At 42.6% G+C, this 26,922-nt stretch overlaps 1 protein-coding gene and 1 pseudogene across 4 annotated transcripts in view; both read left to right on the top strand.

The window, feature by feature from the left end:
* Positions 1–3,570: 3,570 nt before the first annotated feature.
* Positions 3,571–4,250, top strand: LOC100358596 (small ribosomal subunit protein uS2-like; annotated as a pseudogene).
* A 5,123-nt stretch (positions 4,251–9,373) lies between these two features.
* The window catches only part of GPCPD1 (glycerophosphocholine phosphodiesterase 1), a 60,924-nt gene continuing 43,375 nt past the window's right edge, over positions 9,374–26,922 (top strand). Inside the window, exons 1-4 of one of the 4 annotated variants that reach the window (XM_008256282.4) lie at positions 9,374–9,576; positions 14,566–14,642; positions 17,307–17,403; positions 21,230–21,314. In XM_008256282.4, the coding sequence (XP_008254504.1) occupies positions 14,594–14,642; positions 17,307–17,403; positions 21,230–21,314 (231 nt within the window). In that variant the 5' untranslated portion in view covers positions 9,374–9,576; positions 14,566–14,593. Of the gene's footprint in view, positions 9,577–13,583; positions 13,818–14,565; positions 14,643–17,306; positions 17,404–21,229; positions 21,315–26,922 lie in introns of those variants that run through there. The other 3 variants (XM_002710841.5, XM_051846186.2, XM_017341764.3) reach the window with 3 other exon arrangements.

The raw sequence follows: 26,922 nt of genomic DNA, 5'->3' as shown, positions 1-26,922 counted from the left end.
CAACTAGTAAATCCATAATCTTTTTAAAAAATATTTGTTTTATTTTATTTGAAAGGCAGAGTGACAGAGAGAAAGAGAAAGAGAGAGAGAGAGAGAGAGAGAGCATGCACATGCCCAAGCTTCTATCCAATGGTTTACTCCTCAAATGCTCATAACAGCAAGGGCTGTGTCAGGCAGAAGACAGGAGCCAGGACCTCCATCCAGGTCTCCCATGTGGGTGACCAGGGGCCCAGACACCTGGACCATCTTCCACTGCTTTCCCAGGCATGTTAGCAGGGAGCAGCATCAGAAGCAGTACAGCCAGGACCTGAGCCAGCACTCGGTGTAACCTTTCAATCTAGAAATGTGGTGTGCTGGAAAATATGGAACAATGGGCTCTCTGGGCGGAGAGGCCCTGCTTTGTGTTGTGTCCTGGTGCCAGACAACAGTGATGGCCAATTCCAAGACTCCAAGCTGGGAGGAGATGTGCACAACTGACATCTGAGCTAGCTCCTGCACACTGCTGGCAAGGAGTTTGTTTTTGACATCTGTAAAGAACTTAAAGAAAAAAAAGTGTTGTTTTCTCTGGGCCACGCGTTTCTACACAAGACCTCCTCCACAGTTAGTGTTCTCTTAAATCTTACACTTGATGAAGCAGATATGATCTCAGTTTTATAGGTCATAAAACTCCAAGCCCAGGAGAATTAGCAGTTTGTATATAAACAGGCAGCCAAGCAGAACTAGTGAATTATTTGACCTCCATAGCCTTTGTTTCCTTTTCTGCAAAATGGGTTAATAATAGTACCTCAAAGATGGCTGGGGGGATTTAATAGAATAATACATGTAAAGTTGGTACCACCTTGCCTCATATGCAGATATTCTTAATTCCATAAATATGCATGGTAGAAAATTAGAAAATAACAATATGCCAAAAAGAAGAAATCTTGAAATACGTCTTACAAACATTATTTTTTATTCATTTGAAAAGCAGAGTTATACAGAGAAAAGTTTGAGAGACAGATCTCCCATCCACTGGTTTATGCCCCAGATGGCCACAATGACCAGGTTGGGCCTGACAAAAGCCAGGAGCCAGGAGCTAGGAAATCCATTTGGGTATCCCATGAGGCTGGCAGGGGCCCAAGCACCTGGGCCATCCTCTGCTGCTTTCCCAGGTGCATTAGCAGGGAGCTAGATGAGAAATGGAGCAGTCAGGGCTCAAACTGACACTCATTTAGGATGCTGGCATTGCAGGTGGAGTCTTAGCCCACTGCATCACAATGCTACCCCAAAATAATTTTAATTGCTAACAATGTTGGTCTTAGCCAGAATTTCGTTCTGGCTTACTATGATTTACCAAGAGCATATCCAGAATATGAAATACTTTTCCAGTGATGAAGCACTTGAACAATAGTTTAGAAGCTTAGGTTATATACCAATGTATGAAAATGACTTTAAAAACAAATTAGAGCACAAATAATAATGCCATTGTCTCTCACATGTACTATGATGTTCTCTCTCGAGTGGAAGTACTACTAAGAAGGGGACCCAGCCATGGCCTGGGTATTTGAAACCCACAGTGTCTGCAAGGAATCTTTTCTCTTATTTTTTAAAAATTTATTTATTTGAGGGGCCTGCACTGTGGCAAAGCGGGTAAAGCTGCCGCCTACAGTGCCTGCATTGCATATGGGCACCAGTTCGAATCCTGGATGCTCCACTTCCGATCCCGCACTGTGCTATGGTTTCCAATGGGTGCAGCTACAGTCGTTGTGGCCATCTGGGGAGTGAAGCAGCAGATGGAAGACCTCTCTCTCTGTCTCCCTCCCTCTGCCTCTCTGTAACGCCACCAAATCAATCAATCAATCTTTTATTTGAAAGGCGGAGTTAGAGAGAAAGGAAGACACAGAGAGATCTTGCATCTTTTGGTTCACTCCTCCAAATGGTCACAACAGCTAGGGCTGGGCTAGAATGAAGCCAGGAGCCAGGAGCTTCTTCCAGGTCTCGCATGTGGGTGAAGGGAACCAAGCACTTGGGCCACCCTTTGCTGTTTTCCCAGGTCATTAGCAGGGAGCTGGATACTACAACGCCGGTCCCAAGTGATGTTTCTTATGAGTGCTACAAGAAACATGAGAAAACTTGGCCAGCGCCGCTGCTCAATAGGCTAATCCTCCACCTAGCGGCGCCGGCACACCGGGTTCTAGTCCCGGTTGGAGCGCCGGATTCTGTCCCAGTTGCCCCTCTTCCAGGCCAGCTCTCTGCTGTGACCCGGGAAGGCAGTGGAGGATGGCCCAAGTGCTTGGGCCCTGCACCCACATGGGAGACCAGGAGAAGCACCTGGCTCCTGGCTTTGGATCAGCGCGGTGCTCCGGCCGCAAAATGCCAGCCGTGGCAGCCATCGGAGGGTGAACCAATGGCAAAAGGAAGACCTTTCTCTCCGTCTCTCTCTCTCTCACTATCCACTCTGCCTGTCCAAAAAAAAAAAAAAAAAAAAGAAAGAAAGAAAGAAACATGAGAAAACCAGATTGAGCAAATTCACAGCTAGACAGGGAGCGAGCAAATGTGTTTCTTCCAAGCACAGACTGTTGTGCTCCCTGGAATAGTGAGTTAAGAACAGTGCTGTGGTATAGTAGGCTAGGCCTCTGCCTGCAGTGCCAGCATCCCATATGGGCGGTGGTTCTAACCCCACTGCTCTTCTGTTCAAGCTCTCTGCTATGGCCTGAGAAAGCAGTGAAAGATGACCCAAATGCTTGGGCCCCTGCACCTATGTGGGAGACCCGGAAGAAGCTCCTGATTCTTGGCTTCAGATTGGCCCAGCTCCAACCTATGTGGCCATTTGGGGAGTGTACCAAGGGATGGAAGACCTCTCTCAGCTCTGTCGCTCCCTCTCTCTGTCTGTAGCTATACCTCTCAAATAAATAAATAAATAAATAAATCTTGGGGCGCTGGTTCTGTCCTGGTTGCTCCTCTTCCAGGACAGCTCTCTGCTGTGCCCTGGGAAGGCAGTGGAGGATGGCCCAAGTGCTTGGGCCCTGCACCCACATGGGAGACCAGGAGGAAGCGCCTGGCTCCTGGCTTTGGATCGGTGCAGCGCATCAGCCATAGCGGCCATTTGGGGGGTGAACCAACAGAAGGAAGACCTTTCTCTCTGTCTCTCTCTCTCTCATTGTCTAACTCTGCGTGTCCAAAAAGAAAAAAAAAATAGAACTGCAGGGTTTCAGCAGAACAAGAGCTATGTGTTCAGCTCCTCCTCCTCCTTTCCTTCCTCCTCCTCTTCATTATCTTCTTTCTCCTCCTCCATCCATATCTCCTTCCATCTTCTTCCTCCTCCTCTCCCTCATATTGCGGGGAGGCCATAAAAGTGAAGATTTACTTGAAGCAAACAAAGGGGAAGCCTTCTGAAACTACAGGTTCATAATACAGTTTGTGACCTGACCTTAGCATACACAATACAGAGCACACACCCCAAGTATTTTAAAAGATGGAAAGAAAGCTTTCGGCACTGCACTGTGAGGGATGCATACGGCTTTGTGCTTGATTCCCAGCGTAACTTAAAGGGAAGCTGTCACAACACTCAGCGCCCTTGATGTCCTGCAAATGGAGGAGGAGAATGTCCTCAAATTCCTTGCAGCAGGAACCCACCTAGGTGGCACCAACCTGGACTTCCAAATGAAACAGGACATCTACAAAAGTGATGCCACTGATATCACCAATCTGCAGAGGACCTGAGAGAAGCACCTGTTGGCAGCTCGTGCCACTGTTGCTGTTGAAACCCATGTTGATGTCAGTGTCACATCCTCCAGGAACACCGGCCAGAGGGCTGTGCTGAAGTTTGCTGCTGCCACTGGAGCCACTCCCTTTGCTGCCCGTGACACACCTGGAACCTTCACGGAGCAGATCAAGGTGGCCTTCCGGGAGCCATGTCTTCTGGGGGTTACTGATCCTAGGGCTGACCACCAGCCTCTCAGAGACACGTCTTATGTGAAGTTGCCCGCAGACTCTCCTCAGTGCTATGTGGACATTGCCATCCCATGCAAGAAGAGGGGAGCCTTCGCAGTGGGTCTGATGTGGTGGATGCTGGCCCAGGAGGCACCATCTCCCGTGAACACCCATGGGAAGTCATGCTTCATGTCTGCTTCTACAGAGATCCTGATGACACTGAAAAAGAGCAGCAGGCCGCTGCTGCAGAAGATGTGACCTAGGAAGAATTGCAGGGGGAAGGGGCTGTCCCAGCTCCTGAGTTTACGGCTACACAATCCGAGGCTGCAGACTGGTAGGAGGGTATGCAGGTGCCCTCTGTGCCTACTCAGCAGGTCCCCACTGAAGACTGGGCTGTAGCTCCCACTGATCAGGCCACTGAGTGGGTAGGAACAACGTGGAGGGGTCTTACGCTGCTTTAAACAGTATCTGAAACAGAAATGGAAATGAGGTTGAAGGAAAATAAACACTAGTTTAAAAGAAAAAAGACAAAAAGGAAGCTATCCATAAAGGAACTTTGGTTTGGCTGAGCCTAGCATCCTGAAGAATCAACACTATTTTGAAGACAAAAAGACTTCTGAATATTGTAGGATTCTTAGGTCTTTTGAATTCCTTAAAATTTTCAAGATGAACTTTGATCTTCTACAGCAAGAATTTTGGCCATTTGCTTTACACAATGGCTCCTCACTTTGGCTATAAGTCTATTATTTGAATTATGAGTGATTTAATGATTTATTTATTTATTTGAAAAACAGAGAGAGAGAGATATCTTCCATTCGCTGGTTTATTCCCCAAATGGCTGCAATGGCCAGGGCTGGGCCAGGACAAAGCCAGGAGCTGGGAGCTTCTTCCAGGTCTCCCACATGGGTGCAGAGGCCCAAGCATTTGGGCCATCTTCTGTTGCTTTCCCAAGAGCATTAGCAGGGAGCTGGATCTGAAGTGGAACAGCAGGGACATGAACTGGAGCCTAAATGGGATGCCAGTGTCACAGGTGGTGGTGGCTTAACCCGTTATATCACGATGCCACTGGCCTGGAATTAAGAGTTATTGATTTGACAATGGCTTTGCCTCCTCTCCATCCCCTGCCATTATGAGCATTTGGGGGAGTGAATCAGCAAATAGGAGTTCACAAGTGGGTTCTCTCTCTCTCTCTCTCTCTCTCTCTCTCTCCCCCTCCCCACCCCACCTCCCAAATAAATAAATAAATCTTGAATGTGGTTGTTTCTCCTGTTGACAAGACCAATAGCTGCAACCCCTGCGTGCTTCATCCAAGGAATCATTTGATAGAGCAGGAATCCTGATACTTTATCTTAGGGACAAAAGCACTGATGATACCAAAACTCACCCAAATAGCATTGGTAGGTTAGAGAAACCCCCCCCGCCCCAATTATCTTTAAAACAAAACAAAACAAAGAACTTACAACTTAACTTTAAAAAAAAAAAAAACAACAACAACAACTTAGAACTGAAAACGTTGCTGCATCACCAATGGTATGATAGAACACTGTTTGGAGAAACCAGAATGCTGCAGTTACTCAGGGATGAATGGTGAATGTGAAGAACTTTGAGGAATACCTAAGCAAGTTATTTCATTTTTATCTTCCTTTTGATGCATGCACAGAAATGATATCTAGTACAATTTAGAACTAAAAGAACACATTCGATAAGTAAAACTAGAAATTCTAAGAAAGCATCATGTCTCAGTACCGAGGGTGGTATTTTTTGATTCTTTGTATCACCTTATGATTTGATGACACTGTTTCCTAGGAGTGAGGTTCAGAGAGGGTCAACACTGGGAGCAGCAACAGGCACTGTGCCAGGTGCTGGGTATGTTTTCAGACTCCATGTGAAACACCCTATGGTGTTCAATTTCACATTTCACTGGTGAAGAAATAGGTCAAAGACGACGTTTTGACCTTACTGTTGGAATCTTTCTTGTTCCAGACGATTTGATCCAAAAATGCATTCCAGAACTCAGAAAGCAACAAAGCAAAAAGCAGTAGCAAATTTGAAATCGGTTTCAAGGCTCATCTTTGAGATACTTAAATTGTGCTGGAAATCAGCAGTTGCTTTGGTTACTTTATGTGAGTGAACAATCAATAGCAAACATTAATAATCTTTTATCTGCATGAATCATAGATAGTGCATGCTATAATTTGGGAAGCTGTCCATGGACTGAAGCAAAAGGAATGAAGGGTGTGGCTTCCTTTGACTCCATGGAATCCCATGGGAGTGCCTTTTGAGTGGCAGGGCCACCAGTGAGCTGCACCGGTCACACAAAATTGATAGCATTTGAGCCTGATGAAAGATTCCAACAGTAGGGCAATTGTGGAATACTTGAAGAGAATACCCACAGTATTTTCATAGATTGGACAAGAGTCAAGTGTAAGTGATCAGTCGCTCATCCAAGTCATAATGATTGATTCTCGGAGAAGACTCAGCGTAGAAAAAACGCTGGTAAAACACAGAACTGCTGGGGTAAGATGTGCTATTACCTAAACACTGTTGGAAGAAGCATTACTTCCTTTAAATGTTTATAGTGGATCTTTATTTTCTGTTAATCACCATTCGGTCAAGCTACTGTTTGCCTAAATTTTTTTTTTCTGACAGGCAGAGTGGACAGTGAGAGAGAGAGACAGAGAGAAAGGTCTTTCTTTTTGCCATTGGTTCACCCCCCAAATGGCTGCTGCGGCCGGCGCACCGCGCTGATCTGAAGCCAGGAGCCAGGCGCTTCTCCTGGTCTCCCATGCGGGTGCAGGGCCTAAGGACTTGGGCCATCCTCCACTGCACTCCCTGGCCACAGCAGAGAGCTGGCCTGGAAGAGGGGCAACCGGCACAGAATCCAGCACCCCGATTGGGACTAGAACCCGGTGTGCCGGCGCCGCTAGGCGGAGGTTTAGCCTATTGAGCTGCGGCGTCAGCCCTGTTTGCCTAATTTTTATAGTTCAACTGAATAGCCTGAATCCATTCTCCTTTCCTAAACACTGTTGAAATGACAGAAGAATTGATAAATGATAAAATATGGACTTGCAAAATTAAAATAATGGCTTAAAAAAAGACTCACAGTGATAAAAGTTGACTTAAAAATTAATTGATACCAACACAAACCAATATTTTTGTGGTAAAGTGTGAAAAAATTGAATGCAATAAAATTGTATAAAATAAAAATAATTTCAGTAAAATGTACAGGGAACAAATTAGCAAAAGCTTTACTGTACATCCTAGAAAAATTAATGAAGAAACGTAAATGGTATCAAGAGTTTTCTTTAGAAATAAAATCTCAAAATTCATCAATAATACAATTTTTCATCAAACATTTATATTCAAAGTGTCATATTGAAGGGTAGGAATTAATTCTAATTCTGGCTCTTAAATATAGAGCTTTTCCCATCAATATCATTATCACTTTTTTTTATAAAGATTTTATTTATTTATTTAAAAGGCAGAGTTACAGTGAGAGGGAGTGAGCCAGTGGGTGGAAGATTTCTTTTTCTCTCTGTCTCTCCTTCTCTCTATCCTCTGCCTTTCAGATGAATAAAAATATAATTTTAAAAAAATTAGGCAAATAATGGCTTGACTACATGGTGATTACAGGAAAATAAAGACGCACTATAAACTTTTTTAAAAAAGATTTATTTATTATTTGAAAGGCAGAGTTAGAGAGAGGCAGAGGCAGAGAGAGAGAGGGAGAGAGGTCTTCCATCCCCTGGTTCACTCCCCAGATGGCTGCAACGGATGTAGCTGTGCTGATCCGAAGCCAGGAGCCAGGAGCTTCCTCTGGGTCTCTCATGCGGGTGCAGGGGTCTAAGGACCTGGGACATCTTCCACTGTTTTCCCAGGCCATAGCAGAGAGCTGGATCGGAATTGGAGCAGGCGGACTCTAACCAGCGTCCACTTGGGATGTCGGCATTGCAGGCAGTGGCTTTACCCACAATGCCACAGCGCCAGCCCCCACTATAAACATTTAAAGGAAGTAGACTACTACAAAACATTCGTCACTTAAGTACAACTAATAGAGGAATGAAATCAACTCCAGCTGTTTGGAAATATACACAGCAGACCTCAGCAGACAATAGCATGTAATCAGAAGGGAGCTATAATTCTTTTAAAAATTTGGGATTAAAATGAATTCCATCAAAAAACCATTGCTGGGGGCCGCACCTGCGATGCCAACATCTCATATGGGCACCTGTTGGAGACCCAGCTGCTCCACTTGATCCACCTCCCTGCTAATTAGGGCCTGGGAAAGCAGTGGAATATGGCCCAGGTGCTTGGGCCCCTGAGCCCAGGTGGGAGACCCAGATGGAGTTCCTGGCTCCTGGCTTCCCTCTGGCCCAGCTCTGGCCGTTGCGGCCACTTGGGGAGCGAACAAGCAGATGGAAGAGCTCTCTTTCTCTCCTTTTCTCTCTTTCAGTAACTCCTTCAAATAAATAAATTTTTTTTTTAATTGCAATCTGTGTCAGCCATTACTATTTATTAACTGGATGAATGACATTGTCAAAACTATGCCCTGGGGTGTAATCCAGGTTCAAACATCAAGTGTGGTGGTGAACAATCCTATTTATAAGACTAGAAGTTCTCGGTAGGCACCTTCCAGACAACTTGCACCTGGAGCTACCTCTTGTTCCATTTCACTTGATGTAAATAAAATCCGGCCACCCCGCTACCTTAGAGGTGAACCAGAGGCTAACCCGATGCTGGTTAGGTTACAAAGCTGATCAGTTTGCGGGAGGGGGTGGGGACATCAAATAAACTCTGCCTATTTTTTTTTTTTCAATTTTTAAGAGGGTCCATTTCTCAGGAAGTAAATTATTAGAACTTCTGCTTTCAGAAAGCTGTTTCAGACTGGTTTGCAAACGAGCATCCTGGGGGCGGCGGCCGGGGCGGGGGGGGGCGCTCAGAGCAGATTGGATTCGGGTTGCCGGATGGTCCTGACAGCTCCCAGGTGGTGCTGTAGGCCAGGAGATCGTACTTTGCCTAGCGACGGTGTAAACTCTCAATCATCCTCAGACTCCCTAGCCCTCGTTTTAGCTTCAATGATCCAAGTGAGACTGGTCACGAAAGTTTCCAGCAAACATCAGGCCTGTTATTTTACCTCACTTTCAAAGGGGGGAAAAATGCAATTCAGAATTGCAGCTTCCGCTTCCACATTAAGTTGTCTCTAAGAGCTTTGGGGGAACAACGGGCAGCATCTCCAATCTCAGGCCACATGGCTTCTGCGTCTCCACCCTGCAGTCGCGCGGGTCGGAGGGCTAGGCTGACACGGGGGAACCCGGGGATGCCCGGCCACGTCGGCCGCCGTCGCGGGCCCTTTCCAGGAACGGGCGGGCCCGCCTCCAGCGCGCGACCGCCGATTGGCCGAGGCACGGCCGGGCGTGACGTCAGGCCCCGCCCCGCCGGCCTCCGGCCCCGCCCTGCGGGGTGGCCTGGCAGTTTGGTCTGGAGCAGCTGAAACCGGTTTGAGAGGAGGCGCTTTCCACCGCTCGGCGCCGCCGCGGGCCGCCTGGAGGAGCGCTGGCGAGGCGCGGACGGCGGGCGCCCGGCACCTCGGCCCGCAGCCCTCGCTCCCGGGCGAGGAGGCGGCGGCGGCGGCGGGGGGGACCCGCTGAGCCGTGGACCCGGCAGGTGAGGCCGGCGGGCGGGCGCTGGGTGCGGAGCCGCGGCGGCGGCTCACGTGGCAGGATGAGGTGTCAGGGCGGCCCCGGCGGGGACGCTGGGGGCTACGGGGCCGAGGGGGGCGGGCGGGGTCCCCGCAGCCCGGGCAGGGGAAGCGGCGGCCTGGACGTCGGCTGCAGGTCAGACTTGTCGTCCGGCGCGCATTGTTTGTCGCCGCGACTCGGCTGAGCTGCCCGGTGGTTTCCCTTCTCATCCGGAAAATAATCGGGAGCGTTTGGGGTCGTGCAGGGTTTGGGGGGCGCAGAACCACCGCAAATGCAGAGCCGTGAGTGCAGGAACAAAGAGGCGGCCGAGGGCGTCCGGGGGCCCCCGTTGTCCACATCCCGGCCCCGGCTCCCCTCAGCCCTCGGCCCTTCGGTCATTCATAGTGTGGGACAAACTGCCGCTTGGCCGGGATTGCCCCGGGATGATGGCCAGCGGGGAAAACTCTTTGAGCGGCAGACGGAGCGCGTTGTGCTGTGTGGACACAACGTCCAGGGTGGCCGGCGGCGCGCGGTGCTTGCAGGCAGCCGAGGCGCCTTCCTCCGCTGGGAATATTCCTGCTCCAGGAACGGGCATGCGTGCCCTCGGGAGGGGAGGTCTTTAACCCTGCGGCCCCCTCCTCGCCCGAGCTCTGCTTTTTTCCAAGGCTCGGCGGGCCTCCTTGCTGACTCTGGGAGGCAAGAGCCTCCGTCTGTCAGATGCTTCCTTGCACCCCCTCTACCTACCCCCCAACCCCCGCCCGGGCTCCGCCGTCCAGGAATCAAGGAAAGCAGGCGAGCCTCTCCCCTTTGGACAGCTGTTTGAGGCTGATGTAGCCAGCCTGGAGGAACTGATGAAACCGAGCAGGATGTCTGTCTCATTGCCCATTTCTGCCCAGCTGCAACCCACTCCTCTACTTCTCGGGCTGCTGCTTGCTACCCTGCTGAGCTTTTACATAACTAAGGAATGAGTGCGTGCAAGCCTTGGGTCTTTTTCCTCACCCTAATTCTTAGTGCACTGGAGAGCACAAGGCCAGTGGAGCTGAAACTGCCCACCGCCCAGTTCATACCTGATTTAGGGACCAGGGGACAGCAATCTTCTGGAGATTTAAGTCTCCAAAATGAAATAAAGGCCACTCGGAGGCCCAGAAGTAAGAACCACAAAAGGAAAATTTCCGCAGTGGCAGAGGGAGTGAGATTTGCTATGAAGTTTGCAAATCAAGTCTTCCTGTGTGTATAATTTAAATGGAAAAGATACGTGGAATCCCTCTTTGAAGATAGTATCAGGATAAAGTGAAATGGGACACGTTTGGGAAAATGTCAAACGTTGTTTAGAAAGTCGATCAAGGAATTAATTTGGCTTAGTAAAATCAGCTTTACAAATGCCTTCCTAGTAGAACTCGTGATGTCTGCATACGTTTGATTAAAATAAATACTGGCTTAAAGTATACAGGGTCAGAGGCCGGTCATAATGAGCCTCCAAGTGGAGTGGAAGTTAATGCCAGCACTCTTGTGTTCCGTGATCACAGCTAGTTAGCAGTCGCAGAACTGCTGGAACCTAGGAAAGAGCAAGGAGAATTGGAAACAGCTTTTTCCTTGGGGAAGCTGATGTTCTTTTTTTGGGCCAGAAATACACAGTTTGACTAAAAATATCTGACTGAAATTCAGCTCTCAACTAAATGCTTCCTGCACCTTGGTTTCCTTAAATCCCCCTTTTGTTCTTCACACTGCTAAGCCAGTAAGGTCATGCGTCGGTTGGCAAAGTTTGCTTGTCAGAAAGAACAGGGTAAAATTTGTCTTGCAGGTAGTGTGAGCTCTGAAATATGTTTCTGATGCTAATTATGGAGTTGTATTTTGCTAACTGCTTGAGTCTTAAAAGTGTTAAAATAGTGTTAAAAATCATTCAGAATCCCTAAAAATGCAAAATAGAGGTTATATTTAAAAAAACAAAAACAAAAACCTGTCCCAGAAAGTATAGCATGTACAAGAGGGCAGTAGGTGACTTAGTCCAGCTGCCTGTCTACATATGGTTAGTTCACTGTGTATGACAGCCAGTTTCCTTTTGCTGTATGTGTCTTCTGGAGGACTACTCCCCTCAACGTTGGGTTGATTTTTGCTTGTTGGAAGAGGAAATGTGGGTGGGTGTGTGAATTTTGTGTTCCACAACAGAACAGGTTTTTTACCTTGTCACTGCTGTTGTGGTGGGAGCTGGTGCTTCAGTCCTGCACCGCAGTTCTGGCTGTCCATGATCCCATCCACTGCAATTGCAGCGGCTCCCCAGCCTTTTATTTGGTATAGCATTGCGTTTTGAGGGGTAGAAATTGAATTTGATTTCTTGACTTTTGATGTCTCAAAAGCAATGGTACTTTATTGATTGGCAATTTGTTTGGGGGGGGGGTCAGTTTGTGCCTGTGTGCACAGCTTTGTATGGTACAGTTACTGCAGCCGTTCATTGCTAAGCTAGGATAGCCACTTTGTAAACAGTGAAAGACTCAATAATTAGTTGATTTCTCATTTATTAAATTCATATAAGTTTCCTGTTTGTCTTAATGCATTAGAAATCTGGAGATAATTTTGTACCAGCTGTTAATTTAAATGTATTAGATCTGATTTCCCTGAAATTGGTTAAAATAGTAATTTAAAATTGGTCAATAAATAGTTGAGTACCAACTGTGTAATCATGCAGATGAGATGATTCTTAGTTTGAGAACTGCAGTAAGCACCACGGGTGAAAGTGTGATTCCGATTAAGATTAAGGCTGGTTTTTCAGCCATTGTGTTGGATGATAAAGTTTTTGCTGTCCCTTAAACCTGATTCAGTAATTTAAAAGCCAAGCTTTATTTGATGTGATAAAGATATGCAGAATTAAATGTAAGGCCATAGCGTTTCAATGAACCATCTTATTTATTAGGAAAGGAAATAGACTCTTAGGGTTTCACTCAGATTCATACCAAATGTCATATTGAGAGAACTGTTAAGATACTTGGTTGACAGTAGGCCTACGAGGGGGTGACAATCTAGAGCTACTTTTACATTTAGAATGTTCTTAGACAATGCTAGAGCTGATGTATGACTTTCAATAGATTGTGTTTATAAGAAGGTAAAATAAGGGATCTTAGAAGTCATTCTGATCAAGGACAGGTTTTCTGCAATGCAGAGTCTTGGGTTTTTCAGCTGAAATTGTGGAGTTGCCAAATAAGGAATTGTTATTCCAAGTATAACATAACACCACACTGACTGGTGCTTTCATTTTATTTATATATTTAACATTATACCTATGTAATATTCAGCACTACATTTTATAAGTGACATGAATGGGATGATATATGGTTTATAGCTAACATTCTTGTACCCTCCTTCCCCAGATACCTTAGTAAATATTTGGAATTAGGTTTTTCAGCCTCAGTCCTGTTGATGTTTGGAGCTGGACAGTTAGTTGAAAGGCTGTTCATGCATTGTACAGTGTCAGCAGCACTCCTGGCCCCACCTTCTAGATGCCAGGAACAACACTCCCCAATTGTGGCAACCAGGAGTGCCTGCTGACATTACCAAATATACCCTGGCGGGCAGAATTGCCGTCAGTGAGAACTGCTGATACACAACTGATGCAGAGAAGTGTGGCTAACTGTTCATTAAATGACCCTTGCAGTTACTGTGGACTCAGGGGGAGGGGAAGGAAGCAAAGGGGAAATTGAAGAGTAAACAGCCATGAAAGGTACTTTAGGGTTGTTTTATGGAGTCATATACAAATGCAAATAACATTTGAGATGGTAAATTGATGGACATATGCAGAATTAAGGCATGATTGGAAGTCTTTTAGGAACATTGGTGAATTTGGCAGCAAAGGCTTTTGAGGGTGTTGGAGAAGTTATGAAGAATGTGATGTGTCCTTGTGAGGTGAATGTGTTCTTTATTTAAATCTCACAGCTTTTTTTTTTTTTTTTAAGAGAAATTATGCGTGTGTATTTTAAAGGTCTATTTCCTGTCTTCCCCCAGGTACTTAAGTTAGGGGATGGTAAAGAGATTTGCTTGGCTGAGGAAGACGGAATAAATGGGAGAAAAATAGAAAGTCTGGATAAGTAATAAAAGTGATTCCAAGTGACAGACATGAGGAAGAAGATTCCAATTGACATAAACTATATTAATGTGAAGAGATTTAGAAGCCAAAATACAAGTATCTGTTAGAGGCTTTAAAAGTTTTGAATGAAGTTGACAACTTTGGAAACAAAGGTATTAGGTGTAAGATCAGTTAGATAAAATGAACAAGACTTGGTAATGGATGCTAGGTTTGAGCCTGTAAAATTTGCATAATGATGGTCCTCATGATTAATAAAGAAAAAAATCTGAGAAGCGTTGTTTATGGGGGAAGTTTTTTTTTTTAAGTGATTAGTTACACTGTTACCTTACAAGAAATTTCTCAAACTTCTTAGAGAACATAACTAGCTTGTTTCAGTTTTGGTTCTTAAATTCTTTGGTTGTTATTAAAGTAGCAATCCTAAGTTTTTTTCTATCTGTATTTGGTTGGGGTTTGTTGTTTTTCTTTCCACCATAACCTGAGCCTGGTCAGGAAAGATAGGTTGAATTTGGAGCAGCTGCTTATCAGAAGCAAATATGTGGAAAGAGAGTCTTGACTCCTTAAAAATAAAGTTTTGGCATTTATTTGTTTTGTTGTATTTCTGGTCTGTATATCCTAACTAAATAGGTTTGTAACATAAAGCCTTCAAACTTGCTAGATAGTAATTCAGTCAGTTGCTCATAGTTGAAAATAATTTTTCATTATTCTTTGCTTTTTGTTTCTTTTTTCCTTTCACCCTCATCAGTTTTTCTTTTTAAAAACAAGCATAAAAGCTGCAAAGACATTAAATATTTAAAAAATACAAATGTAGATTAGGTCTTGATTTAACATGTTTCATGATGTCACTATCTACAACTAATGTTTTCTTATATTCCAAATGATGACTTTTCTTTTTCTTTCTAGCAAGACATCCTAAAATAAATCCATCAGAATGACACCTTCTCAGGTCACCTTTGAAATAAGAGGAACTCTTTTACCAGGTATTGTAGTTTTACTTAAATACTTTTTAAAATTAAATGGGCATTTTTTTAACTAAATTATCTTAAACATAAGTTCATAGAGTGTGCTTGTTTTTATATGAAAATATCTATAGGTCTTGCCTAATAGAAATACTGAGCATACTAAACCCAAAGTAAAAAAAAACTCAAATAATATCATTCTCATGCTTTCTAAGCAAACTGAATATAATTAATTTTGCATAGAACAAAAATGGTTGGGCTCTGAATTTTTTTTTTTTTAAAGATTTATTTCATTTATTTGAAAGGCAGAATGACAAAGAGGGAGAGAGAGACAGAAAGAAAGAGACCTTTTTTTTTTTTTTTACAGGCAGAGTGGACAGTGAGAGAGAGACAGAGAGAGAAAGGTTTTCCTTTGCCGTTGGTTCACCCTCCAATGGCCGCCGCTGCAGCCGGCGCACCGCACTGATCCGATGGCAGGAGCCAGGATCCAGGTGCTTTTCCTGGTCTCCCATGGGGTGCAGGGCCCAAGCACCTGGGCCATCCTCCGCTGCACTCCCTGGCCATAGCAGAGAGCTGGCCTGGAAGAGGGGCAACCGGGACAGAATCCAGCGCCCCGACCGGGACTAGAACCCGGTGTGCCGGCGCCGCAAGGTGGAGGATTAGCCTATTGAGCCACGGCACCGGCCCTGAATTTTTTTTTAAGTAACATGAAAATGAAGGAAATTGTGCTAGGTGAGCAGTTGGGTAAAATATTTGGGTAGAATAACTTTGTTTCCTAACTAGAAATCCTTTTTTTAGCCTTTCTGTGTTTTTTAATTAATGTATTAAAGCATTGTGAAATAATTTCAGTGTAAGATAGCATGTCAAAACTGTGTCACACCTGGGCTATGTACCACTCTGTTAGTATCCTCTGGTTGTGTTCACTTTCTCTCAGTTCCTCAAATCTATATTCCTTCCTCCATTCTTCTTTTTTGGTGCCTTCTTAACTTCTGTTTTCTCTGTCTAGATCCGTGCTCCTTGACTTCCCATTCCCTATGTTTTGGCCCCTATGAATTTGCCTCAGTGTTTGGTGTGTTTTTTTTTTTTTTTTAAATACTTAAATAAATTTGTATTTTATTTTATTTTATTTTTATTTATTTATTTATTTTTTTAATTTGAAAGGCAGAGTTACAGAGAAGTAGAGGCAGAGCGAGAGAGCTCACACCACAAATGGCCGGAGCTGGGCTAGTCCATAGCCAGGAACCAAGAGCTTCTTTCAGGTTTCCCACTTGGGTTCAGAGGTCCAAGGCCTGGGCCATCCTCCGCTGCTCTCCCAGGCCGTTAACAGCTGGATCAGAGGTGGAGCAGCCAGGAAACGAACTAGTGCCCATAAGAGATGCTGATGTCACAGGTGGCAGCTTTACCTGCTATGCCACAGGGCCAGCCCCTGTATGTTGGCTTTATTTTTTTTTAAAGATTTATTTGTTTATTTATTTGAGATATAGAGTTACAGACAGAAGGAGAGACAGAAATCTCCCATCAGCTGGTTCACTCCCCAAGTGGCCACAATGGCTGGAACTGTCTTCCCCTGCTTTCTAAGGTGCATTAGCAGATAGCTGGATTGGAAGTAGAGTAGCTATGGTGCCCATATGGGATGCTGTAGTTTTATCTGCTATGCCACAGCTCTGGCCCCTCATAATGTTCTTGATCTTTAGCTTGTTAGTAGCTGCTGTTTGAGTTCCTGGAAAATGGTGGTTAATATTTATGCATTATACTTTTGTACATTTGGTGTTTGCCCCCTTTAAATCAGAAGTGTCGCTCCCCCTCTTTGTGGAGGAACGACACAGGACCCTGCGCTGTTCTTTCGTCTGCTCGGCCCTCCCCGGGTTTGCTGCTGGTTCTTCCCGGGTTTCGGCACCATTATGTCGCTCCCCCTCTTCGTGGAGGAACGACACAGGACCCTGCGCTGTTCTTTCGTCTGCTCGGCCCTCCCCGGGTTTGCTGCTGGTTCTTCCCGGGTTGGCTACTATCCCTTCCACCTCCGTGGAAGGGCAGTTCCCCCTGGCCACATTCCCCACTTCCGCAGGGGAGCGGCACACCACCGGCCGGCTTTCTCGGGGGCTGCACAGGTGTTCCTTCAGCTAGATGTTCCCCTTAGATGTTCCTGGTGCATGCCGTCTCTCTCCTCCTTTATAGTCCTCCTCCGCCAATCCCAACTCGGCTGCCCACACACCGAGTACGCTGCTCTCCTCCAATCAGGAGCAAGTCCTACAGTTTATTGGTTGAACTGGAGGCAGCTGTGCGGAAGCTGTTTACTCCTCTCCCAGCGCCATATTGTGGGAGAGCAGGTGCATAGAATAAGTCTTAATTCGAGTAACTTAGTCTAGTCCGGGTTGCTCCCCACAAGAAGGTATTTTATCACTTTATATTTTTGAGTACTTGTTACTGGTTTGCTAAGTAGTTGAACAAATGAAGGGAAGTTCATCCCTGTGCCTCCCCCCTTTCTCTGGTATTTTTGGTTCTGAAAGAGTGAATCAGATAAGGTGCTAGTGTGGTCCCTCAGCCGAGTGCAGGTTCCAGTGAGGCTCTTTTGGCTCTGCTAATGGAGATTCTGCATTCAGTTGAACTAGATAGAGCAACTGCTTTCAAAAATGTGAAACTTTGCTGCTTAAACCTGACATTGTGGTTGATGGTTTTGCTCTTCAGGAGAAGTTTTTGCAATATGTGGGAGCTGTGATGCATTGGGAAACTGGAATCCTCAAAATGCTGTCACTCTTCTTCCAGAGAATGAGACCGATGAAAGGTAAGCACGAAGTGTCAGGTTACAGAGCAGCATGACATTCAGGTTACAGAACTCAGATTCCTGAGAGACTTTTTTTCTTTTGTGTTTTAATTTTGATTAAGGTTATCACATGTGCTTAAACTGGTTCTTTTAGGATTTACTACCATATTTATAAATAACAGGGTTATATTGCCTTATTTAAAACATTTAGTCATTATCTTTTAGATTATCAGTTCATATTCTAGATAAGATCTAATTAATTTTTTTTGTTATCTAATTAATTTTTGAGAAAAAGGTTTATTTATTTGAAAGGCAGAGTTGAGAGAGAGAGAGCTCTCTTCCATTTGCTGCTTCATTCCCCAGATGACTGCAATGGCCAGTGCTGGGCCAGGTTGAAGCCAAGAGCTTTTTCCAGCTCTCACATGGGTGCAGGAGCCCAAAGACTTGGGTCCTCCTCTGCTGCTTTCCCAGATACATTAGCAGGAAGCTGAGCTGGAGGTGAAGCAGCCATGTCTCAACCGGTGCTTGTATGGGATGCTGGCATTGCAGGTGGCAGCTTAATCTGTTACGCCACAATGCTGACCCCTAGATCTAATTAATTATTTTCACCTATGCAGTTATTTAGTTGAGAAGTATATGGTATTGATGTAAAGGAGCACAGAGTGGAGCACACACTTAAGTTTTATCTTAGGTAACGTGAAGAAGCGCATTTGCTAGCAGTATTGAATCCAGCATTAAACTTTACCTTCAGTTCAGTGAGCTGGGGAAAGGGGAGCATGGTGCTGGCTGCCAACATTCAGTCAACTGTGATCTTGGGCAGAACTGTTTCTAGGCCTTGGTGACCTGGTAGAGTTTAGGTTAGTTCTGTGAGGTAAGAGATACAAAATTTGAAAGCAGACATTTATATATGTTTTTAGCAATTTGATACCTATAGGACATCCATATGTGTCATCATGGACTGACTTCATTGAACTGGGGTCATGGACCACAGAGGTATTAGTCTCCAGACAGATTGGGAAAAGAAACAAGCAAACAAAAACTGATTCTTCACAGCAGATAATTTGAAGAGCACTAATGGCAAAACAGAGGGGTAACAAAAGGAAAGGAAAGTAGCTCCATAATGTGAGTTTTGTAAGGGAAAACAAAAATGCACTAGAACACCTTTCTTCTTGCTTGTGGAATGACACATTTTCTCACCTGTTTTTATGGGTAGAATTCTGCTGAAAAATGATATTAGTATAGCATTTTTCCCAGTCTTTTACAGAGTGACGAGTTGTTTATTCCCCTCAAATGGCTGCTTTTCCTTGATTTTTCTGATCAGCCACTCCTGTCTTAAGTGAAATCTCATGCCTTTTTGAACTTCTCAATAAAACATACTCTGTCTGTCTTGAGTCGATTTTACCCAACCTGGTCAAAGTAGTGTGAATAGAATGAGACAGCACCTGACTACTTCCCTTTTTGTTTGCTTTATTTATTTGAGAAGTAGAGTTACAGAGAGAGAGACAGAAAGGTCTTCCATCCACTGGTTCACTCTCCAAATGGCTGCAATGGCTGGAGCTGAGCTGGGCTGGTCTGAAGCCAAGAGTCAGTAGCTTCTTCCAGGTTTCCCACGAGAGTGCAAGGGCCCAAGCACTTGAGCCATCTTCCACTGCTTTCCTAGGCCATTAAACAGAGAGCTACATTGGAAGAGGAGCAGCTGGGACTCGAACCAGCGCCCAAATGAGATGCTGGCACTGTAGGCGGAGGCTTAGCCTACTATGCCACGGTGCTGGCCCCTTTGATTACTTCACTTTAAGGGGCCAGCCATTTATTCACTGATGTACACTGAAGTAAAATTGATTCATATCTAGCAGATAAACAGTGCTTCACAGGGAGAACAGAAATAGATGACACAGGGAAATCTTTTGCGTTTAGACAGGATTCTTGTTTTTCTTTGGGATTTCAGCATGTAAGTCCTCTGTGCCTGTGATTTTCAATCTGCCTCCCACCCTCCACCCCCAACTTACACTCTGAAAGTTTATTTGAAAGGCAGAGCTGGGTCATTCCTCAAAGGCTCTGAACAGCTGGAAATGGAGCAGACAGGACTCAAAACTGGCACCCATGTGATGCCAGCATCACAGGCAGTAGCTTTACCCACTTTGTCGCAGTGCTGGCCCCATGGCTTATTCTTTTTTTTTTTTTTATTAAGATTTATTTATTTATTTGAAGGGCAGAGGCAAAGAGAGAGAACAAAAAAGAGAAAGAAGTCTTTCATCTGCTGGTTCATTCCCCAAATAGCCGCAATGCCCAGAGGTGGATTAATCTGAAGTCAGGAGCCTCCTCTGGGTTTCTCATGTGGGTACAGGTGCCCAAGCTTGCACTTGGGCCATCTTCCACTGATTTCCCAGGCCACAACAGACAGCTGGATCGGAAGTGGAACAGCCGGGACTCTAACTGTGCCCATATGGGATGCTAGCACTGCAGGCAGTGGCTTTACCCACTAAGCCACACCAGCTCCCCCATGGTTTATTCTTAACTTTGGTATGTTTCCTTAGAGAAGTGGTGAAAAAACGCATTGCTTTGCCTTGCCATCTCTTCATTTTGTGGTTCTTAAACAGGGGTATACATTAGAATCATTTGGAAGGGCTTTTAAAACATATACACACCTATGTCCCCTGTTCCTAGAGCTTTAGAAATAGTGGATGAGACAGGAATCCCAGCACATTTCCCAAAGCTTAACCATAAATCCTGTGCACATCATGGCTAGTTTCATATTCTTTGGCTGACTGTGGATCAGTAGTACTGGAATTTTTGCCATTTTCTCATAGGAGCGATGGCAGATTTCATCTCTGAGTTGGTAGTCTGTCTGGTACCCTGTGTTGAAAAAGATTCTGAGAGTTAACAGGGAAAAGTAGGGGCACATGTGCCACACATTTGCTGTACTCATTTTATAGCAGTGACTTCCACAAACCACCTACATCCAAGTGCCCGTGAAGTTTGTGATCAAACTCTAAATGGCCAGGCCTATAAAATCAGAACCTCTCAGGGTAGAATCAGAGATTGTTGAAACTAGGGACATGGGTAACATCTGGTTGTGGGTATTTTGTTAAGAGCCAGGATTGAGCCTCAGAGAGGATAATGCCTTAGTGGAGCCAGTCTGGGAGCAGAGGTGGCATCCGGTCTCATAGAAGAGCATTTGGAGCTGCCCTGTGTTCCCTGAGCTACTCTTGGGCTGAATTCATGTTTGGGTGGTGGTCTCTGACAGTGGCTCTCAATCTTGGCTTGTAAAGTACAGATTGCTGGACTCAGCCCAAGGCTTCAATAGATCTGCGTGCAGCCTGAGAGTTTGCATTTCTAATAAGTTCCCAGATGATATTAAGGATCCTGGGACCAGATTTCGGATACCATTGTTCTGTGATTTGAAGCTCAAAATCAGTTACAATCATGAAGGGTAGTGAATTTGTTCACTTTGTGGCAGAATGTTGAGTCAGAGCTTCAGTTGCTGTTAAGATTAGCGTAATTCCAAGCCAGAACATTGAATTGAAACAAGATACACTGTTTTCATGGTTAGGGGAATAGCCAGAGCCTGGACCAGGACCCTTAGACCCAGGGACAGTTGCGTCATGCGTGTTAACTTGCTGGATGGTCACCCTGCACTTGGGATGCAAAGGCCTGAGTCCCAAAGCCGCTTCGTAGCGATATTTATGTGTTTTTTGCCTGCTGCACAAAAGGGCTGAAGTAAAATCCTGTGTAGGCGTAAAAGAGTGGTATTGGCCTCATATCTTGTTCTAGAGGCTCCATAAATTATGAAGTCTAGGCATTTTAGTTTGATACTGATGCTGTTGCTTTGATTGTTCTGTCCTCACAGCATGTTATGGAAAGCAACCATTGCCCTCAGTAGAGGAGTATCAATTCAGTATCGCTACTTCAAAGGGTGCTTTTTAGAACCAAAGGTATGTTTTCTTTATCTGTTTTCCAATGTCTTTAACACTTCTTTCAAAAGCAACTCACATTTGAAAACATTAAAAGCAAAATGAGTCTGGGTCAAATAAGGAACAGAATTCTTGGTTAGTAACAAATTTGGTATTAAAAATGCAAGAAAGTAACCACTTCAGAGGCAGACATTTTCTGCTGTGGAATTTTTAAAAGCCTAATAATAGTAAGTATATTCTGCAATATTCTTATCATGAAAGTGGTTTTAATGATAAATGTTCTCTATAGGTATGCATTTTCTGTAACTTTTGTAAACTAGTTAGTAACCAATTGCAAAGATTTTCCTTTTTGTTTTGTTTTGAATCCTTTCGTGGCGTAAATATATTTAGAGGAGTGCATAGCCAGCTTTAATTGTTTTGTAAAATTATTTCACTGTAGCCATTTCTTAATGGCTGTATTGTTTTAACTTCTATGAAAATTGACGTGATTCCTCTTAGACTTTTTTCAAAGGTGATATTGCTAGGCCAGGATCTTTTCTGAAGGCCTTTGAAATATCTATTCTCAACCTGCCTATTCACAACAATTTATTATTTGGGGATTGTTTTCATATTTAGTAAAGAAAAACACTTGGTTCTTTTCCTTTTAGTCTACAGATAGTTATTTGCTGAAAGGATTTTTTTTCCTTCAGAGTTTTACTTTGGGGCACAGTTGGGCTGCATGTGAAAAAGGTTTAGGCAGGGGGTTAGGAAATGACACTTGAATTAGAACTTTCTTAAAAATGGGTTTCATTTGGGGGCTGTTGAACACTAGTTACATGCGAAAAAGTGCAAGCAGCCACTGTTACTTTGTTCTCTTAGCCACCATTATAAAAAAAGAATGAAAACTGACAAACCCACGTCAGCTGTCTTTTGCACCTATTACGTTCTCATTCTAAGAATATTTTATTATATAAGTATTCAGTAACTGAACTTAAATTACATTTTGGTCGATCATTGGCTTACCTTGACAGTTGTCTTACTTTAACAACTTAAGAAAAGGGCATCTATCATTTGTATGGGTGTTATGCAGCATGGCAAAGTTCTTCAGTATAAATTGAACAATTATGTATAGAAATGTAGGTTATAGCGCTCAAGACATTGAAAGTTTATTGAGCATGTTTTGTTAGCCTTACAGCATATGAAATCAAATTTTACTTAGAAAGGAGAATTTAGGTGAGAAGACCCATGATTTCTAAAGTAAGACTTTTGTCAACATATGTTAAATCAAGCCAACCTGTATATTCCTTTTCATTGAAAATGTAACCAAAAAGAGCAAAATCACTCAAATGCCCTTTGGAAAAATTGGCAAGAACTCTGCTTAACAGTAAAAAACAAGTTTTCCCCTTGTAATACTTGCAAAAGTTTACAGTATGTGTTGGTGAGTGTGTTTCTTTAAGTAGGTGCTCTGTATCGTGTACACATGTACCGTGTGATGCAGGGGCTGCCATGGTAAGTATGTTTTTCATGGAATAGAGTAAATAGCTACATAAAATTCCATGCATATGGATAGAGTTTTTTTTCCCCATATGCTAGCTTAAAGTGACAATTTTCTTTTAAAAGTTGGTGGCACTTTTTAAATAAAACATTTTTATTAGAATTATGAAACTTTGTCTCAGTTGTATGTTATCAAATGATGGAAGTAATGTGCAAGGAATCTTAAATCTTGAAATGATGTAAACTAAAGGGAAACATTTTATGAGCATAAAGAATGATAGGGAAGCAGAGTAATGATGAGGACATTAAAAAGTTAAAATGGGAGATAAGGTTAATTTTACTGGGTCAAAAGTTTTAGTAAAAAACAAAAGTTTAAGTAAAAGCTTATGGTTTTGGACAAACCACTCATCCTTTAGGCTTAAGCTTCTTCATCTATAAAATGAAATGTTTGAATTGTAGATTTCTTAGGTCCCTTTCATTACTAAAATTTTATTGTGAAAAAATAAAATTTTATCATTCATGTTTTCTCTTCCATACTTTGCTTTTTCTGGCATATTACTTTTAGTTTAAAAGTTAAAAGTTTCAAAATATTTTTTCCTCAGTTTTTCATAGCTACATTTTCTCTTACACTTTATGCAATTAGAATAAAATATTCATGTTTAAATTTTTAAATAATTCTCTAGGTGTTATGGTAAACTAATTTAAATGTAACAGTAGTATTTTTGGAGTGAAAACATTGGATGAGCCTACAGATAGGTAGTACATTAATTTTTCATCTTCTCCACATACTCGTTTTGAATTAACATGTAATTTAAGCATTTTTAAAATCAATATCTACTATCTTTTGCAGATGGTTGGAATTATGAGTGTTTTATAATGAAGTGTTAGCCAGTTTTTAATTCTACCTTTGTTGTTTTTCCTTATTTTTTAATCAAAATACATCTTTGCTTTTTGGTAACATAGCTATGTTTCTGACTTTAATAGATGTTAACATTCAGTCATGATTAGATTCATTATCTTATTTGGTCTTAATCTCCCTTGATTTTTGTTTAAATTTTTTAATAAAATAGTCAGTGTTAGGCAGATAATTGCTCATTTTCAGGATAGCCTAGATAATGTCATTTTGTGTAGTGGTTTCTTAATGTAGTAAAATTCTTCTGGATGCTTGAGATTTGAGTCTTCTCAGATATACCTCTCCACTTAGCTTACTTTGCTTTACTCATGCCTAGGTAACCATTTTCCTTACTTGTCTTACTAAACAGAGATTTTTAAATGACAGTGGGTTTGATCTCTGTATGATATCATAGGTAAAATTTTCTCAATTCCCCTTTTACATATAGATATTTGGAAAATTGTGTAGAGAAAACAATCAGTAACAGTTTTAAAATTTCATATCTACCAGTGGTGATACTGCATGACTAGTGATAATTTTTGGTGATTTATTAAATAACAAAAATAAAACTCCAGTCTCCATGTTAGATGATCTTGTTTTTCTCAGTGCTGCATAGAGCTGAGTGAAGTCAGCAATTATTCAAGAAAGCAATCAGTAAGGCTTTTGTTCTTCCCCTTAAAACAAATTTTTTTTATTGTTTTTGTTAATATATATGTTTGGAAACATTTCTGTAGCCATCTGATTTTTGTATCTGCAAAATTGAAATAGTTCTACAAGTACAGTTAATGGAGTATTATCTTAGATTGTTACTGTTACTTTCCCCCCCCAAAGATCCACCTTCTACTTTACTCAAAAATCTTACAATTGTTGATGCCTTCTGCAGATTGGAACTGTTAATTTTTTAAAATCTTGATGAACGAGTTAGTACATTTAGTTTATTAGAAAGGATTGCATGCTTTAGTGTCATCACTGAAATTTTAAATTTTCTAATGTTTAAGACATTTCTTAAATATTTGTAAAAGGATGTCAAATGTAGTTGTAACCATTTTGGATTTTCAGTGTATTTTAAAACAAGTTTTTGTTACCCAATATTATGGCAGTTCATGTACCAAGTAAAATGGACTTGTAGTCTGAATGCAGGTAGACCTGTAAGTCATCTGCAGAACTGGCCCTCAGACTGCCCCTCAGGTCTCTGCAGTTAGTTCAAGTCTGGATTGTTTTATGCTATGTCATAGCTTTGTTACTGAAAAGAGAGTGGAGATATTAAAATTGCTATGAAAATAGATTCCCTATCAAGTATTTAATCCACAGGACAATTCTTACGTAATTATAGATAAAACACTCAAAACTTTGTAATGTTCCCCTGTATTAAATTTAACAAAGCAAATTACACCCTCTCGTTTTTTCCACCCACTTTTCAATCGCTGTCAACATATAATAAGTTGATGGCACCCTTTTCAACTCATCTTTGATTGTTAATTTTTATATGAATTTAAGTCTGCCCCATCTTTAGAGACGGGAGTTTTAGGGAAAGGACATGCAGGAGGATGGGAGAGGTAGAGGAAAGGCATAATGCTAAGAAACACTGTTCCTATTTTTAATGTGCACTTTGCATCTTTTGACAGCTAGAAAGTTTAGTTTTTTTTTTTTTTTTAATAGCCAGGAAGAAAGTTGTAGTAAAAAACATCTAGCAGATGTAGGATTAAATATATTACTGTTCCTATTTTTAATGTGCACTTTGCATCTTTTGACAGCTAGAAAGTTTAGTTTTTTTTTTTTGTTTTTTTTTTTTTTTAAATAGCCAGGAAGAAAGTTGTAGTAAAAAACATCTAGCAGATGTAGGATTAAATATATTTCCTTTTTAAAAAGTGTAATGGAAATTAAATGTATCACATTTTAGGATAAGAGAATACATTCCTTTGATAATCCACCGTAAGTGAACTTCTCTAGCAAGGAGGTATGCAGCTAAAGAAAAAGAGCATTTCATTTAGTATCTCAAGATTAATGATTTGAGTGAATAGCTAATGCTTTTTAGCCTTTAAGCTTCACAAGTTTATATATACCAAAAAATTTAGCCTGGTTATTTTAAGTGACATATAGGTAAGGCCACCACCTGCAGTGCTGGCATCCCATATGGATGCCAGTTTGAATCCTGGCTGCTCCACTTCCGATCCAGTTCTCTGCTATGGCCTGGGAAATCAGTAGAAGGTGGCCAAATCGTTGGGCCCCCTGCATCCATGTGGGAGACCTGGAAGAAGCTTCTGGCTCCTGGCTTCAGATTGGCCCAGCTCTGGTGGTTGTGGCCATTTGGGGAGTGAACCATAGGATGGAAGACTCTCTCTCTTTCTGCCTCTCTGCCTCTCTGCCTCTCTAACTTTGCCTTTCAAAGAAATAAATAAATCTTTAAATAAAAAAAGTGCCAAATTTATTAGATATTTGCTATCATTTGGCATGCTTATTATCAAATACAATTAACATTGAAATTCTGTAAGATATACAAGAGTATTTAATGGTATCTAAAGAATGTATATAAAGAGAAGCTTGTGTGTCTTGGGCTTTTTTATATATAACATGTGCTCACTTCAGTAGCACATATAGTAATGTATAATCTGCCTAGAAAAAGGGTCAAAGAACATGTAAAGAAGAAAAAAAATCAAAGTATTGTATAAGGTTATTTGAAAATTTGCTTTCAAAATGTGTAGTTTAGTGTTTTCCTTTGTCACATAGTTTTAATTAGCTAATTTTTTTTAAGAATTAAAGGAAAATTAGAACACTTAAACTTTGGTCTTTTAGGTACATTCAGAATCTTTTGTGGCTCATTGTTGGTCTAAAATTGCTCTATGTGTTATCCATAACATTTATGTTTTAACATAACATAACATAAAACATAACAACATTTATGTTTTAGTAAGGGAATTGATAGCAGAAGACAGTATTATGAATTATTACAGTATGAATATAAATTCTAAGGGATGAGACTGTTAGTTCCCCTATTATCATATTTGCCCTTCAAATTCACCTGTGCATGTGTCCTTTCTTTAGGGTTTCTTGTGTTCTTTAGAAGTGCTGTGATGTTGGCCGGCGCTGCGGCTCACTAGGCTAATCCTCCGCCTTGCGGCGCCGGCACACTGGGTTCTAGTCCCGGTCAGGGCGCCGGATTCTGTCCCGGTTGCCCCTCTTCCAGGCCAGCCCTCTGCTGTGGCCAGGGAGTGCAGTGGAGGATGGCCCAGGTGCTTGGGCCCTGCACCCCATGGGAGACCAGGA

The sequence above is a fragment of the Oryctolagus cuniculus genome, chromosome 11 (genome assembly GCF_964237555.1).
Source record: "Oryctolagus cuniculus chromosome 11, mOryCun1.1, whole genome shotgun sequence".
NCBI classification, from domain to species: domain Eukaryota; kingdom Metazoa; phylum Chordata; class Mammalia; order Lagomorpha; family Leporidae; genus Oryctolagus; species Oryctolagus cuniculus.
The sequence above is the reverse complement of the archived record's forward strand: the minus strand, read 5'-3'. Positions and strand labels throughout refer to the sequence as shown.